At 38.3% G+C, this 17203-nt stretch overlaps 1 protein-coding gene across 1 annotated transcript in view; it reads left to right on the top strand.

The window, feature by feature from the left end:
- Positions 1-17203, top strand: part of LOC126175110 (palmitoyl-protein thioesterase 1) — a 45494-nt gene that overhangs the window by 21645 nt on the left and 6646 nt on the right. Inside the window, exon 5 of the mRNA XM_049921662.1 lies at positions 9669-9945. Coding sequence (XP_049777619.1) covers positions 9669-9945 — 277 coding nt within the window. The remainder of the gene's footprint in view (positions 1-9668; positions 9946-17203) is intronic.

Below are 17203 nucleotides of genomic sequence, written 5' to 3'. Positions count from 1 at the left end.
ACTTAACACCCAGTTCCTAAGTGGAGGAAATCTCCGACCCAGCTGGGAATTGAACCCGGAACGTCAGGAAAGAAGACTGAGATCTAGAAAGTAAGACATCATCAAATAGATTTCTGAATTTGAATTAACTGTCGAAGATAAATACAGTTCCATAACTGGAGATCAGTTAATGTTGCTGAATATGAACCCAACAAAAGGCTGTTGTCCTGGTAGTTCAGACTGTCCATTTGAGAAAGGAAAACTTGGACAGAATGGATTTAGTAGCAATTATTGGCCAGATCCGTGGTTTGTGTGTAGGTCCCTGGCTCAGCTGTAGAGTGAGAAGCCAAACTACAGTTAAATGATTGTAGACATTGAAAAGGAACAGTCACAGAAATTTAAAAATGTATTTGCATTTATAGCTTCAGTATTTTTGAAAAATGAACCAGTGTGCATGTGGAAGCAGAGAAAAGAAAGGTGCTCATAGGAAGTCATAGTTATTCCTGTATATGTATATGGAGACACATTAGGTGCATGAAATAATTAGAAAGCAGTAGCTCGAGAACTGTAATAGGTTTGGATGTTCTTCTACTTCTCCTCTTACTACTACTACTACTACTACTACTACTACTTATTATTATTATTATTATTATTATTATTATTATTATTATTATTATTATTTAGCTAAGCCACAAATTCTTAAAAATAATAATAATAATAAACTTTTGAACTAAAGTACACTTATGGTGTCCACAGCTCTTGAGCTGCATGCTGAATCTAATGATTTCTTTCAGCAGATGTTACATTGATTACATTTGTTTTTTATACAGAGAGCAGAAAGGAAACTAGATGTTCTTGCAGACTGACCCGTAATGTAGCTCAAGGCCTTGGTTAGGTTGAAAAGTGACAGTTTGATTGTGAGCTGGAGAAGTCATTGGATGTGAATGGGAGAAAACTAGATGTGCAATTACTCTCCTGTATCTGCAGGACATGTGGTAGGAATAAATCACTAGCAGTTCAGGAATTGAGAATATTATGCTATTCAGGTGTAGTTAGAGGATGCTAGACAATAATTAGACATGCTACAGAGGAGACGGTGGCGAAATGGGAACTGACATTCAGCAATGAGGCCTTAGGAAGAAAATGTACTCTGATAGTTTGCTTTTGAATGTTGACAGCAGATTTAGCCAGCTGTCAGTCATGTGGAGAGGAGCTTTCAGTAACTGTAGGGGCAAGTAAGATGAAGGAGACAACTCAAGTTGTTAGGAAACCTAAGTTAAATAGGAACTAAGAAGAAGAGGATTCTGCTGGTAGGTAGCAGTCATAGATGTGGTGTAGGCCCATGGTTGCAGGAGACACTAGGTACGCAGTAACAAGTCAGCAGTATTTAAAAGCAAGTGATGGGCTCAGTAAGATGACAGAATGCTTGCAGGCTTTGTGTAAGGATTTTACTAAAGAGAATCAGGCACTGACAGTGTGAGAGTTTGAGAATAGTCTTGATAGGGACTGGACTTGTGATGTAGGTTGTGAGTTGGACTGGATTGGTACTCAAACCTGGACTCAGTTGGGAGTATCTGTAGGTTAGTCTGTAGTAGACAAAGCCTGCACCTGAATGGGACTGGGAAGGGATCATTGGTGAAGCTTACAAGTGACAGTATAGTAGGTGGATCTGGGGTCACTGAGGGCCAAATTATGGTGATAACACATAAAAAGAATTATTATTTATTAGAATGTAGCCAGGTTGGAGATATCTTTGCTTGAGGGAGATTCCTTTAATGTTAGATGTTAGTTAAAAAAGTGAGGAATGCAGATCGGAAGAAGCAGTAAGCTTATTTAATAAAAATACTAGCGGGCTTAAAGGTAGAGTAGATGAATTGCTAATAATTATTGACACTGGTATTACTTTTATCTCAGAGCATAATTTACGTAGTGAAGAAATGCTAAGGTTTCCTTTGTGTTCTATTTAAGGTACTTGCAGAAGAGAGGTGTGCCCATTTATACCAAGTGTAATGTTTCATTCAAAAGTGTTGACATACCAAAATATGTAAAGACCAAATATTTGAATGTTGGGCAGGAGAGTCTGGATACTCAGGAAGAAAATTAGTCTTAGTGGCCACTACAGCTCCCCTGTTCAGACTATAGATTTCCTCTTCAGACTTGATGCTGTGCTAGGCTATGTTCTTAACAAAGACATGAGGTGGTTTTTATGTGGGATTTCAATGTAACATTTGTGATTGATTCCCCAGGGAAAAAAGTGACTGGATTTGCTTGTATCATACAGCCTAGTACAGACAATATACATTCCAGTTGGAATTCAAGGAAACAGCTGCATGGTCATAGACAATATCTTCATAGATCATTCTCTAGTTGATGGGCACAGTGTGAGACAAATTAGTAATGGCCTGTCATATGATGATTCACACCTAGTAACATTGAAGAGAATCAAGGCAGATCCATATCCCAAAGTCATAAACAAAATATTGAGAGATGTGAGTCCTCTTGCACTGCAGACATTTGAAGCCAGTCTTGAAGTAGTAGTCTACATACATACAAATTATGACAAATATAATACATTTCTTCGAACTTGTATCCCTTTCTTTGATGTCTCATTCCCATTTTAAAAATGCAGGCAGGTATGTAGTGATAACATTAGCAATTGGTTTTGATAAATAATGGTACTAGACTACTGTACAGATCACTTGTGGAAGAGATATCAGGGCAGAATGTGGGTGCTCGACATGTGAAACCTCTTTTGTGTGAGAATTAAACTTTTACTGATCCACCAACATTGTGCGAAATATTTAATAATAATTTTATGTAAGTAGTCAGCAGTTTAAATCAAAATTTTCTTTGCACAGCTAAATATGCAAAACTCTTGAAATCTGGTGTTTGAAGGCAAATACAGCACATACACGGGAAACAAGCAGAGATGAAAATTGAATCAATTATTAAATCTTTTAAGACAACATTCTCATGAGTATGATAAAATTTTCAAGTAGGAATATGAAGATCAGTGTGCCCTATGTTAATTCTGTACTCAGTCATGTGTATGATGTGTCCTGGCGGATTGAAAGTCATTTATGAAACAGGTGGAAGAAATAATGTAGACTATTGGCCAATTTCTTTGTTGGCAGTGTTTTCAAAAGTTTTTGAGAAAGAATTGTATAACATTGTTGTGGCAGATCTCATAATTTGCTGCTAGACTCAGAGTTTAGCTTCCGGGAGTATACACAGAGATTGCAATTTATTCTTTTGTATGTGAGGCACTGGGAGGGCTGAATGATGTGTTGAGTACAGTAGGTATGTTCCCTGATTTAACAAAAGCATTTGATTGTGTGTGTATCACACAATACTTTTGCTGAGCTGTTTGGAGGGCCCAGCTCATAACTTTCCAAACGTTATCAGTTGCGGAGAGACCCAGCGACCTTACTGGTCAAGGTAGGGTTTGACAACTGATAGAAATGTTCACTATGCATGGGCAAGCATTATCTTGCTGAAAATGTAAGCCCAGGATGGGTTGCCATGAAGGATAACAAAATGGGATGTAGAATATCATTGACATACTGCTGTGCTGTGAGGCTGCCACAGATTACAACCAAAGAGCTCCTGCTATCAAAAGAAATAGCACCCCAGACCATCACTACTGGTTGTCGGACCACATGGTGACAACAATTAGGATGGTATCGCATTGCTGTCCGAGGCATCCCCAGACAAGTCTTCATTGCCATCAGAGCTCAGTTTGAAGTGGGACTCATCACTGAAGATAACTCTTTTCGAGTCAATGAGATTCCAGGCCGAAGACGTATTTGGAGACACTCTGGACAACAGTAGGATACCAACGTGACGTTCGACTGCCCCACTGCCTTATATCCAGAAATGGATGGTCTGAGGTAGCGTTTCTTTCTGTAGCAGGACCCCTTTGGTTGTCATCTGCAGCTTCCTTACACCACAGCGGTATGTCAACAACATTCTACAACCCATTTTATTGCCCTTTATGGCAAGCCATCCTGGGCTCACATTTCTGCAAGATAATGACTACTCGTACACAGCGAGAGCTTCTACTGCTTGTCTTCTTGCTTGCATACCCGACCTCGGCCAGCAACGTCGTCGGATCTCTTCCCAGTTGAGGATGTATATGGAGCATTATGGCCCTCCAACCAGCTCAGGTTTTGATGATCTAACGTGTCAATTGGGCAGAATTTGGCACGATATCCTTCAGAATGACATCTAAATAATCTTATCGATCAATGCAAAGCAGAAAACTGCTTGCATAAAGGCCAAAGGTGGACCAACATGTTATTGACTTGCTCAGTATGAAGCTCTTTCTGTTGAATAAGTTGTCCAATTTTTCTGAAATTATAATCATTTGTTTGTCATTACATGTACATCTACCAATTTCCATCCCATTCGCATAATTCCTTTGTTGTGGATGATTTTTTTGTGTCTTTAATATATAGTTTATAATTGATGTAGCAAATACAGTATTCAGTAACATTGGCACACGGTTTTCAGAAATCAGATTAATGTTTAGCTGCAACACAACTTAATGCTTTCAGTTTTTGACGTGGAACAGTCATAAAAGTGAAATTTTTTTATTCCAAGGTGGTTAAACAGTCGAAGTCAAACATTTTTAATTCTTAGGACCTAGGTTAGGCAGAAGGCTTTCTTGGTAGTATGACATTGAAGATCTTGTGCAAAACTGGATGCTCTTATCTTCACTGTTAGAATGATCTCCACGTGAAGGCTTGTTTACTTTGCTTACTTCCTTCCTGTTATTTTCTACAGTGTTACATTCTGAGGCAACTGTCTTTCACCAAAAGTACACTCATGCCAAATTAGGATGGCGAGACTGACCTGCAATATCATTTCATGAACTTTGTATAGGTCGTTGTTCAGGCAAGTATCTCAAGATTCTAACTCTGCCCTCCCTGTACATATATTCCATTATGGGATTTGTTATTGACAATACTGACTCATACAAAAGAAACTGCAACATTCATCCAGTGAACATAGTATCAGTTAACATAAAAGTGAATCAAAATTAAGTGCAGTAACTGAAGAGTGGAAATGGAAAATGTTCTAAGTGCCAAACCAAGCATTTGACAGGAGAATGAAAACCGTATATAAACTATTTGTAACAAAAAATTGAGAAGTTATTCTGATACCATAGGATTATGCTGCTCACTACATCACTGCAAAAAATAATGAGACACATTAAAAAAAGTAAATACTTTATCAAGAACTTCCAAGTCCCATACCAGGAAACTGATGCCAATACAATAAGGAAGTTTTTACAAGTTGATTCTTGCAAAGAAGAAAGCAGTGACTAACCACTGTTAATAATTCTATATTCACACAGATAGCACTATAATCACTTTCTAACCACCATGTTCATCTTCAGATGACATGTCACATTTCTGTTACAGGATGTCAACAGGTCATCAAAGTCACGAAAAAGTAATGAAAATTAATGGGTGGTCAGACATTTCCTTATAAAACTTTTGTAAATAATCTCATTTTAAAAGGTGTTAGGTACGATCCGAGTAAAATTGATCTGCTAGCCAAACATTTCCCATCCCACATTAGTAGTACTTGCAAGGTATAACGTAGCATCTGTCGAGTGGAGGAAGTGGGAAGAGTACACAAGTTTGATGCAGGAAGAAGTGGAGTGCTGGGAGGAGGGGGGGGGGGGGGGGGGGACATGCGTTGTGATATAGAAATTGAGGTCACTGTTTGTTTGACATATTTAATAACAAAAAAACAATGGAAAAAAGTGCAACAAAATATGGATAGTGACAGCACAGTCCAGTGACAAAGCAGACAGCAATGCAGCCAACACTGGTTAATAATACACTTTCTTCTTCTTCTTATTCTTCTTCATCTTCATCTTTTTTATGCCACATCAGATTTCAGTTTGTTGTACCATACAATTAGTATAATAATATTAAGTTATTTTTGGTGTTGTTTACATTAGTTGTTGGCTGTTTTTCTCCGCAACAACTAATGTAAACAACAGTAAATGTAATATAAATGTCAACAGCCATCTGAAGGTGAACCTGTCATTTGGAAACTGGTGCCGACACTGTTTGTGTAAATAAACAGTATTATTTACAATGGCTGTTTGCTGCATTCTTCTTCACATTAATGAACTTGTATTTTGTGCACAGTCACAGTCTCAAAAATGTCTGTTTTTGACATAATTTTTATTTTTGATAATACAAGTACACAAATACAGCATTAAGTTTTTTACTGGTACAACTCAAGCTGACAAAAACCACTTCTCATATCTTTTAAATTTTGGAACTCCAGAGGAAAATGTAGCTTGGCACAAAGACCGTGCACCATCTATCGACAAATGTTTGAAATACTTGCCCAATGGTTTGGCACCTGGATCAAGCCTAGGGACATGCAACAGAGTACCAAGAACACAATAGACATGAAAAACCATTCACAAAACTGGTGCTTGGCTGATCCTTTGACAGTAGAATGTAGCTTCCCTATGGGCATAGATGCAGTCAATGATTTTGTTAGGAAGTGTGTTGTATGCTCTGCTGCCATGAGTTGGCCCAGAGCTGTTGTAACTGGCCTTCAGTACAATGGATATTGGCTCTGGAATGCGGTTGATCGCCAGTTTTGTTCCACACGTTTTCTGTTTAATACAAATTGTGGGCTCTTGCTGGCCAGTGGAATACCCCCACATTGTGTAACAGTTCATAAAGACATGTCATGCGTCAGTAAGTGTTATACTGTGGAAAGATAGCATCAAGATATGTCTCATGAGAATACAATATGTGTCATGTACAGTTGTGCCACCATAGTTTTCCAAATTCACTACTGGCCATTAAAATTGCTACACCATGAAGATGATGTGCTACAGACGCAAAATTTAACCGACAGGAAGAAGATGCTGTGATATGCTAATGGTTAGCTTTTCAGAGCATTCACACAAGGTTGGCACCAGTGGCAACACCTACAACGTGCTGACATGAGGAAAGTTTCCAACAAATTTCTCATACACAAAAAGCTGTTAAAACGTTGTTGTGATGCCTCATGTAAAGAGGAGAAATGAGTACCATCACGTTTCCGACTTTGATAAAGGTCGGATTGTAGCCTATCGCAATTGCGGTTTATCGTATCGCGACATTGCTGCTCGTGATGGTCGAGATCCAATGACTGTTACCAGAATATGGAATTGATGGGTTCAGAAGGGTAATACAGAACGCCGTGCTGGATCCCAATGGCCTCGTATCACTAGCAGTCGAGGTGACAGGCATCTTATCTGCATGGCTGTAACGGATTGTGCAGCCACGTCTCGATCCCTGAGTCAACAGATGGGGATGTTTGCAAGACAATAACCATCTGCACGAACAGTTCGACGACGTTTGCAGCAGCATGGACTATCAGCTCGGAGACCATGGCTGCAGTTACCCTTTACGCTGCATCACAGACAGGAGCGCCTGCGATGGTGTACTCAACGACAAACCTGGGTGCACGAATGACAAAACGTTTTTTCGGATGAATCCAGGTTCTGTGTTCAGCATCATGATGGTCACATCTATGTTTGGCGACATTGCAGTGAACGCACATTGGAAGCGTGTATTCATCATCGCTATACTGGCGTATCACCCGGCGTGATGGTATGGGGTGCCATTGGTTACACGTCTCGGTCACCTCTTGTTCGTGACGGCACTTTGAACAGTGGACGTTACATTTCAGATGTGTTACGACCCGTGGCTCTACCCTTCATTCGTTCCCTGCGAAACCCTGCACTTCAGCAGGATAATGCATGACCGCATGTTGCAGGTCCTGTACAGGACTTTCTGGATACAAAAATGTTCAACTGCTGCCCTGGCCAGCACGTGCTCCAGATCTCTCACCAATTGAAAACGTCTGGTCAATGGTGGCCTTGCAACTGGCTCATCACAATACGCCAGTCACTACTCTTGATGAACTGTGGTATCGTGTTGAAGCTGCATGGGCAGCTGTACCTGTACACGCCACCCAAGCTCTGTTTGACTCAATGCCCAGGCGTATCGAGGCCGTTATTACGGCCAGAGCTGGTTGTTCTGGGTACTGATTTCTCAGGATCTATGCACACAAATTGCGTGAAAATGTAGTCACATGTCAGTTCTAGCATAATATATTTGTCCAGTGAATACCCGTTTATCATCTGCTTTTCTTTTTGGTGTAGCAATTTTAATGGCCAGCTATGACCTGAACTTATACATGATGGATTCCCACACTGTGACACTAGGGTTAACACTGGTGTGTGTCTCCAAAACATTGGCAGAATGTGTCCCCTCACATCAGGTCACCAATACTTGTAGATGACAGTCATCCAATGTAGTTCAGCACCAAACCAAATATCATCATGGGAAATGGTGTGACACCACTCTTCAGCCTTTCATGTTTCCCAGATACAGCACCACTTTAAATGACACTATTGTGGCCCCTGGCAAATGGTACAGAATGTCATGGAATTATTATATAAATTTGATTACACGTGCCTGAATGGCTGATGCAGATATGAAGGGGCTGTGAGATACAAACAATACAGCAATCCTCCTTTGACGGGGGTCAGGCTTGGATCAGCTAGAGTCGTGACAATGCCTGTGATATTCACCACAACTCCACTCTGTCCAATATGAGACCTCTGCACGTGCCACACTCCTGGATATTGTTTAATTTGATCGACTGACTGTATGCAGACACACTATGATGTCCTTTCCATTTCCTGTCCAGTTCTTGTAAGATTGACTCACAAGCCCATGTGGTATCCTCCATGATTCTTAGTATTACTTACTATCTGTCTGATGCAGTGCATGCCCATTATATACCCTGTTGGGGTGATGACATGGTGAAACAATGGTGCACTCTGGTGGCTGTTCTAGTTGTCATAGATCAATCCATCTCTAATCATTCATATATCTGCTGATGGTATGTATGTGTCTACATTGGATCATTCCATTTGGTGCTCAATGCTTTTGTTAATTAGTTCAGGACGTTTGTAGTGTCTTTTTCCTTCTGGCACTGGTTAAACATATTTCCATCCAGACAATTGGTGGTTACAAAGTATTAACCATTATCATTAATGTTAGGGAATTGAACTATTACTTGGGCTAATTAAAAATTTGGCATTGATGATGGAGTAAAATGCCATGTAGAGCAGGATGACAATACTGTGCAGATTTGGAGTGTCTTATGCACTATCAGTCTTTTCAGTAATCATTTGCATGCATTCAGAGCAAAAAATGTTGCTGACTTGTAATTTTCTGGTAAACAATAGATTACTGGGTATTTTAGTACTCAAATATATCCTAATTAGGCATTAATGTGTTTCATCGTAGAGTACAAATATATTTTAATTATTTTTTCTAGACAGCAGAGTGGCTAATTAGATCCATTGATGTTGTGGACCACTGACATTTTCATTGTAAGAGGTGGGCACCAAATATGTCACAATGGAGTGTTCCAAAGACCATCTTTTGAATATGTTTTTCTTCACACAGTAAATTGGTATTACAAATGTTAATATTGCAAAACTTGTGTTTTCAGAGAATGTTTTGGCAATTATGCATTAGGTCTGCACTATTTCATAATGTCTTACATTTTTTGTGTTGTTAATAATTATCATTGTCAGAAATATTTACAATGTTGATGAGGTACTGAACAATTAAATGTTTTCACAGTTGGGTGCAGCGTGAATTAGTACAGGCAGAATACTGGCATGATCCACTGAACGAAGAAGAGTATCGCCAGAGAAGTATCTTCCTGGCTGACATAAACAATGAACGACAACTGAACGAGACCTACAGAACTAATTTACTGAAGTTAAAGAACCTTATCCTGGTGCGCTTTAACAATGACACAATTGTGGAGCCCCGAGAGACAGAATGGTTTGGCTTCTATCGTCCAGGACAGGCCAAAGAAGTGTACTCGTTGAGGGAGAGCCCACTGTACATTGAGGTAAGCCTGATACATGCACTGTTGCAGGATATTACAAAGAGTAAGAATTTAATTTCACTTGTAACAGGTACACAGTTTCAACTAAATAGTTTCTGAATTTCATAATACTTTAGGTATTACATGCTGTAGTTCTTGTTAAGCCCTTCCCCTGAAGCATATGAGAGCGGTTCATAAAGCTCATGTGTTTAAAGACAGAAGTTATTGCTAAACCAACTTGGTGTTGTTACTGTGTGTCACCATCTGGCATACAACGCTAAAATAAAAATTACAAAATTCATAACTGAGTTTGGATTTTGCAGCCATTTTAGTAAAATGCGTTTCATGATTTTTGCTGAGACAAAAGAAGTGCAGTATCATTCAATGATTTATGTTTTGTTTTTGCATGGGAAAACGTGACAAGATGAAGGGAAAATTGGAGGCTGTTCATGGTGACACTTTGTCATCAGTGACAACAGTTACATAATGGTTCAACAAATTTAAACAGAATCGAACATCAGCTTTTGATGAGAATCACACAGAATGTTGAACATATGAACTGAGAAATAATTGATGTAGTCCATTACATGATTTTTCCTAATTATTGACCAAGGGTGCACAAAGTAGCGAAAGTCATAGATTTGTTGCCAGGAATGGCAGTTAATAATTTACATGGTAGTTGGCCATGAAAAAAATATGAGCACGATGTGTACTGCTGTTGTTGAGTGAACAACAGATATGGCTTTCAATACAAAGAACTTTTTGTGTCAAGTTGTCACTGTTTATGATACCTGAATTCATCATTATACCCCAGAAACCAACCAGCAATCAAGTCAATGGACTGTGTATGGTGAATCTGCTCCAAAGATGGTGAAGACATTCCCACCAGCTGGACAGAACATGTTTGGCAAGGATTTCTTGCAGCTCGTGGTCTAGTGGTTAGCATTGCAGCCTCTGGATCAGGGGTCTCAGGTTTGATTCCCAGCCAGGTCAGGGATTTTCTCTACCTGAGAACTGGGTGTTTGTGTTGTCTTCATCATTCAGGAAAATAGTGAGAGTGGGCAGTGAAAAGATTGGAAATTTGTAAGGGCGCTGATAACCACACTGTTGAGTGACCCAAAAATCAAAATCAGCTTCTCACCCTGCCAGCTGCCAGCTTTTGTTAACATTAATTCGTTAATATTTCCTGTGAGGGTAATGAAAGTAGAATACTTTTGAACATATTATGCAAAAACTAATTAGGTTTCAAATTCCATCTAAACTTAACCCTTACAAGCACGGTAGTCTCGTAGTAAGAAGGCAAGAGAAACAAAAGATGTAACTATTAATTTTTTGTGCTTAAAATCCACAAAATTGCGAGATACAAAGTTACACGAACACCAGTTTCACAATTTTAAATGCACAACTAAGCCAGGGGCATAAAAGGGTGAGAAGACCTTGTAAAATTTCTCCCTTGGGTGGCTTTTTTTGTTCAATTTAAGGATGTTTCTCCAACTTATTAGACCACAAGTGTCTTATATTTATTTGTTCATCTCAGTATCCCCTACACCACTGTGATATGTTGTAAAGTTATTATTTACGCCATATATAGGTTTATAAAACCAACTAGCTTCACTAGAATCTCAGGAAGTCATGGGTCATTTTGAAAGAATGACACTGTTCTGGTCCATTGGTGTACTTGCATTAAAGAAACCTGGTGTTGCATTTCATTTTAATCTGTTGTTGCAAGTGTCACAAATGTCTGGCGATTAGAAGCAGTTATCTGTGTTTCCTTAGCAATGGAAAGGCAGCTCGACCTGATTGGACATCTGTGATATTCTGTACAAATTATGCATAAGAACTTTCTAATGTTATAGCGACAGTTTATTTTAGGTTGCTGGAGCAACAAAAAATACTAAGAAATTAGAAAGGCGATTCATTCCTATTTTCAGGAATGGTTGTAGGACAGGTACACACAATTATAGCCCTATATTACTGACATCTGTCTGTTGTAGACTTTCACACCACATTTTTTGTTTGTGTTGTGGTCTTGTTGGAGAATGAAAGTCAGCTCTATAGTTATCAACATCGATTCTATAAAGAGAGATCTTGTGAAACCTGGCTTGCTGTGTTCATTCATGTGATACAGGGTACCTCATAATTGGCACCATGCCTTAGGAACAGTGGCCCTTAATACACACATACCATCTGGATAACAACTTTATTTACTGTCTACCAATATCAATCTGTGCTGCTGATCATCTTCAGGCCTCGGTTGGAACAAAAAGAAAGTTACAACGATTTTATAGAAGTGCAATATTATGAACACTTGTCTCATAGATAGTAGAAATGACACCAAAATATTATGAACACTATTCACACAAATGGCACCACAAAGTGGAGTTCTGTCAACAGCTGTTTGAAACTAATGTAAAAAAAAAAAATGTGACAGTGAAAACAATTTTTATAGTTACATGACATAAGTCATATAGGAGTATGTTAAAACAGTATAAAACTATATCTTCATGTATAATTAAATGAAAAAGAAAAATTAATAAAAAATCAGACTTACAGGAGACATTAATTTAGTACATTTCAGCATAAGTGGTGCATCATACTTTAATATATTTTAAAAAAAGTTATAAACTTACTGACAGCACCCTGTACTTCATACATTTTTGTTGTTTACATATTTTAAAAAACCAGGGGAAAATGTCTGAGACCAAGAATGTGCCTTCATTTTAATATACAGGGTGAGTCACTAACTTATTGCCACAAAAAATAACTCCAAACGTATGATAGGAGCTGAAAAGTTTGTGGGACAGAAGTTGCATGGGACATTGGGGGCCATAATATGACATTGGTTTTTTGTTGCTAGGTGGGGTCACTTCAGAGATATGAAGGTCAGCTTTTTTTTTTTTTTTAATGGGATGCTACAGTTTGGTACTTATTTTCTGATAGTGGCTATTGAGACGAATCCAATGGTGTGTAACAGTAAGGTCAACGAAGGTCAAAAAGGTGGCATAACATCCATTTACAGAAGGTGTTTGAAGTGATTACCATTGGTATCAATGCAGTGCTGCAATTTTCCTATCATGGATTGAGTGGTATTCCTTATCACATTGAGAGATATTCCTTAGCACATTATGCTCTGACAATTCTCACTCGCATATCTTCAGGTGTAGTTGGAACGTCTTTATAAACAATCTCTTTTACGAAACCCCACAAGAAAAAGTCCAGAGGCATCAAGTCTGGTGAATGAGCCAGCCACGACACATCTCCTCTGCATCCAATCCAACGATTTGGGAATTGTCTCTGCAACACATTTGTAGCCATCAGCAAAAAATGTGCTGGACATCCATCGTGTTTATACCACATTCTGTTCCTTGATCCTAAATGTATTTCTTCCAATAACAAACCTAATGTTTCTTGCAGAAATGTGGTGTACTTCCTACCAATAAGATTTCCTTTGATGAAATAGGGGCCTATAATTCTGTCCTCCAGAATCCCACACAATACGTTTAGCGACCATGGTTTTTGGTGTGCAACTTGCCGCAGCCAGCATGGATTTTCAGTTGCCCAATAGTGCATGTTATGCAAATTAACATTTCTATAGTTTGTGAATGTAGTCTCATCAGTCTGTGAATGTAGTCTGTCTAAATAAAATCAAATTAATAAATGTGTCATCCCTCTGAATCTGAAGTTGAGCCCATCAGCAGAATTCAATGTGACGCATACACTCTGTACCAGTTAATTCTTGATGGAGACTGATATGCTAAGGATGATATTTATGGCAATGCAGAAAACAAACAACACTACTCTGGCTCATGCCAGATTCCTTTGCGATTTGACGCGAACTAACACAAGGATCTCAAACCACAGCGGCAAGAGTGCCAATTTCTGTTTCCTCGTTAGTAACTTTCCTTTGCTGGATATGTTTCCGATGCGATAAAGATCCAGTTGTTCTCAATTTATCATACACATATTTAAATGTACGAAGTGAAAGGTGGGTACATTGAGGATATCTTTCAGCGTATAAGTCTCTAGCTCTCACTGAATTTCGTTGGCATTCTCCTTAAATGAGAAACATACCGACTTGAACTTCGAAGGAATAGACGGAATGCATCATTCACATTCGCTTGATTTGACGATACTGATCTTACCGTTCCTATTTGTGTTATATTGCAAAACTGTTGAATGGTGTTTACATGTCAATGGCACGTTAGATGGATACGCTGTATTTGGCGAATATTTACTATTTGCACGATATACGAGAGAGAATTGTCGGAGCATGTGCTGTAATAAGTGTCGAAGTGATAAGCAATACCACTTAATCCATGATAAGAAGATTGCAGCACTGCATTGATACCAATGGTCAACCACTTCGGACACCTGTAAATGGATGTTCATGCCACCTTTTTGAACTTCAAAGACCTTACTGTTACACATCATTGGATTCGTCACGATGGCCGCTATCAGAAAATAAGTACCACACTGTAGCATCCCATTTAAAAAAAAAAAAAAAAAAAAGGTTGACTTTCATATCTCTGACACGACCCTACCTAGCAACAAAAAAACCAACGTCATATTATGGCCCCCATTGTCCCATGCAACTTTTGTCCCACAAACCTTTCAGCTACTATCATACCTTTGGAGTTATTCTTGGTGGCAATAGTTAGTGACTCAACCTTTATAAGAATAGGAATACACTCGGAACTCTTACTGTGAGGTAAAAAGGGAAGAGGGAGGGGGGAGGAACAATAACTGCATTAATGCAGTACCTTTCAGCATGGATGACGCATTAGACAGCACACTGTGTATCATACATTTTTGTTCTTGTTTACTTATTTTAAAAGGCAGTGTAAAATTATGGAAGATATCTGAAACTTTTTAATTTGCCTTCGCTTTATTGAATAAGAATAGAAATGCACAGGACCCTTACTGTAAGTTATAAAAGGGGGGGGGGGGGGAAATGTGTTTATACATGTAACAGACTACAGTCTGTGCTGACCACCTTCTGTAAAGGTCAGTTAACATGATGAATACATTCCTGTTTGTGGAACAAGGCAGAACATCAGGCATTATGCATGTACTGGAGGATATCATCATAAATATTCAACTAAGTGTTATGAGAAAATTCATTCTAGATTTCCAGCATGCTGGATTAATTGCAGGACAGCAAATTGTGTTAACTAGTTTGATATAGAATCAGCCAAAGTTGCAATACTAACTTTTTACATAATTGGTGACTAGTTTTGGGTGACCTGAATCCATTGTCCAAACATACAAAACAGTATTTTCCAAAATAGCGTATAAACCATGTCGAGATTATACACCTACTTGTAACAGAGTCAAGTTTAACTATGAACAGTGAACAGAGGTATATGTTTGTTCTGGCAGTGCTCATTGTTAAACTTTACTTTCTTATACGTTTATGTATAATCTTAACATGGTTGATATGCTATTTTGGAAAATACTGTTTCGTTTGTTTTGACAGTTTGAAAATCGGTTCGTGTAATCTGAAACTAGTTATCAATTAAATAATAAGTTAATGTTGCCAACTGTAACTGTGTCTATATCAAGCTGAAAAATTCGATCTGTTCGTTAGTATTCTTGTCAGGTTCTTTTGAAATCTATACTGCCAAGAGAAAAGAACTTTACCAGAATGTTAATGGACAGAATGAATATTCCCATTGCACTTACTGTAATGTTTATGATGACATTGTCCAGTAGTTGTATAATGCCTGATGTTCTTCCTTGTTCCGTGAACATGAACGTATTTATTATGTTATGTGGCTGCAATGGAAGGTGGTCGGCATAGATTGCAGCCTGTGACATGCATAAACACACTACTGCATCGCCCCTTCCTCGGCCTGCTTTGGTAGGTGGTGCACTCTAGCGGCCACTCACTCCTCAGACTGATATTACGCAGGATTCATACATATCTTAAAAGTGCTTAAAGATACTTAATTTTTATACTGTGCTATAAAAGTCCTTATATATGCCTTATTTTGTCCTATTTTTAAATTACTGTCCTTCCAAGTTCTTGTTTTTGCCTTGGCAGTTATATTCAAACTTAAAAATCACTTAATGTATCAAACTTAAAAGGAGAAAAAGAAAGGCTGCATGTATAGGTCAAAGGCCAAAGCAGTTATGAGGCTTGTTCAAATGCTTGACGTGTAGGGTGAGATGGGTAAGGCTCTCCCTGCCTCAGGCTTGTAGATTAAAGTGGGTGTGTGATTACATGCTCTGGAAGTTTTGGATGACATTCCTCTGTTCGTTGCTTGTAGAAAAGCGGAAAATTGCCAAGCCAGTTTCCAATTCCTATAGGGTTGTTTCATCAGCACTAAAGGATAAATTATTAAAAAGAAAACTTCATTTTTTTACATCTCACAAAGTAAATCATTATCTTCTCAATTTTCGTTTACTGAAGAATGAGAATGTCAAGAAAATTGATTTCTCAAATAAGCTTGTTACTTATGAAGTGGGGTCATCTTCACTCAGTGAATTAAATAAGGTAGATTTAGGCTCTGTTGGAGGCAAAATTTTGTCTAGCACGGTTAAGGAGGAAAAGATTACCAAGAAAAATGTCCTAGCCTTAATCATGAAGCACAGTCATTTATTTTGAAAATGGTTGAAAGTTTTCCTGAGAAATCTCCATTACAATATTACTTTGTACGTAGTTCAGTCTATCTTGATCCAGAAGTTATTCTTGAAAATAGAGATGCTTGAAAGAAAAAATGAAATTAATACTGAATAATCTGCTCGAAAGTGGTCATGTTTTGGTGGAAAATTGTGATTCCCTCATATTGAGTTTGTAGATTTTGTACAGAAAATTCTATATCAAGAATGTAGAGATTTTGACATTAAAAGACTCGTGAAAAGAAAGAAGTGGTTCAAGCATTAGACTGCCAGAGTAAGGAAAAAATAAATGACCTTAAAAACATGATATGAATTACTGTTTTTTGTCTATACTGTGGCTTTTTTAATTAATTTATTTTTTAGTTCTTATAAGTTTTTCTTATTGATAATTCGTTCTCAGTGTCATTAAAACTCACACACTTGGAATTACTTTTGTGTGTTGTTGCATGATAGAAACTGCAGAGAGGACTATAAAATGTGACATACTTACTTTAACTGCTTTAATAAGAAAAGCATTTATCGAAGATGAAGCAGATGTGCAGTGAAGAATATTGTTGGTAAGGTTTTAAAGAATTTCCCTTATTTCTGTTAAGTTGAGACTGTTCATAATAATGGCATGTGGCGAGGGCCTCCCATCGGGTAGACCGCTTGCCTGGTGCAA

This window comes from Schistocerca cancellata, chromosome 3 (genome assembly GCF_023864275.1).
Source record: "Schistocerca cancellata isolate TAMUIC-IGC-003103 chromosome 3, iqSchCanc2.1, whole genome shotgun sequence".
Lineage (NCBI taxonomy): Eukaryota > Metazoa > Arthropoda > Insecta > Orthoptera > Acrididae > Schistocerca > Schistocerca cancellata.
Note: the sequence above shows the minus strand (reverse complement) of the source record. Positions and strands in the feature narration are given on the sequence as shown.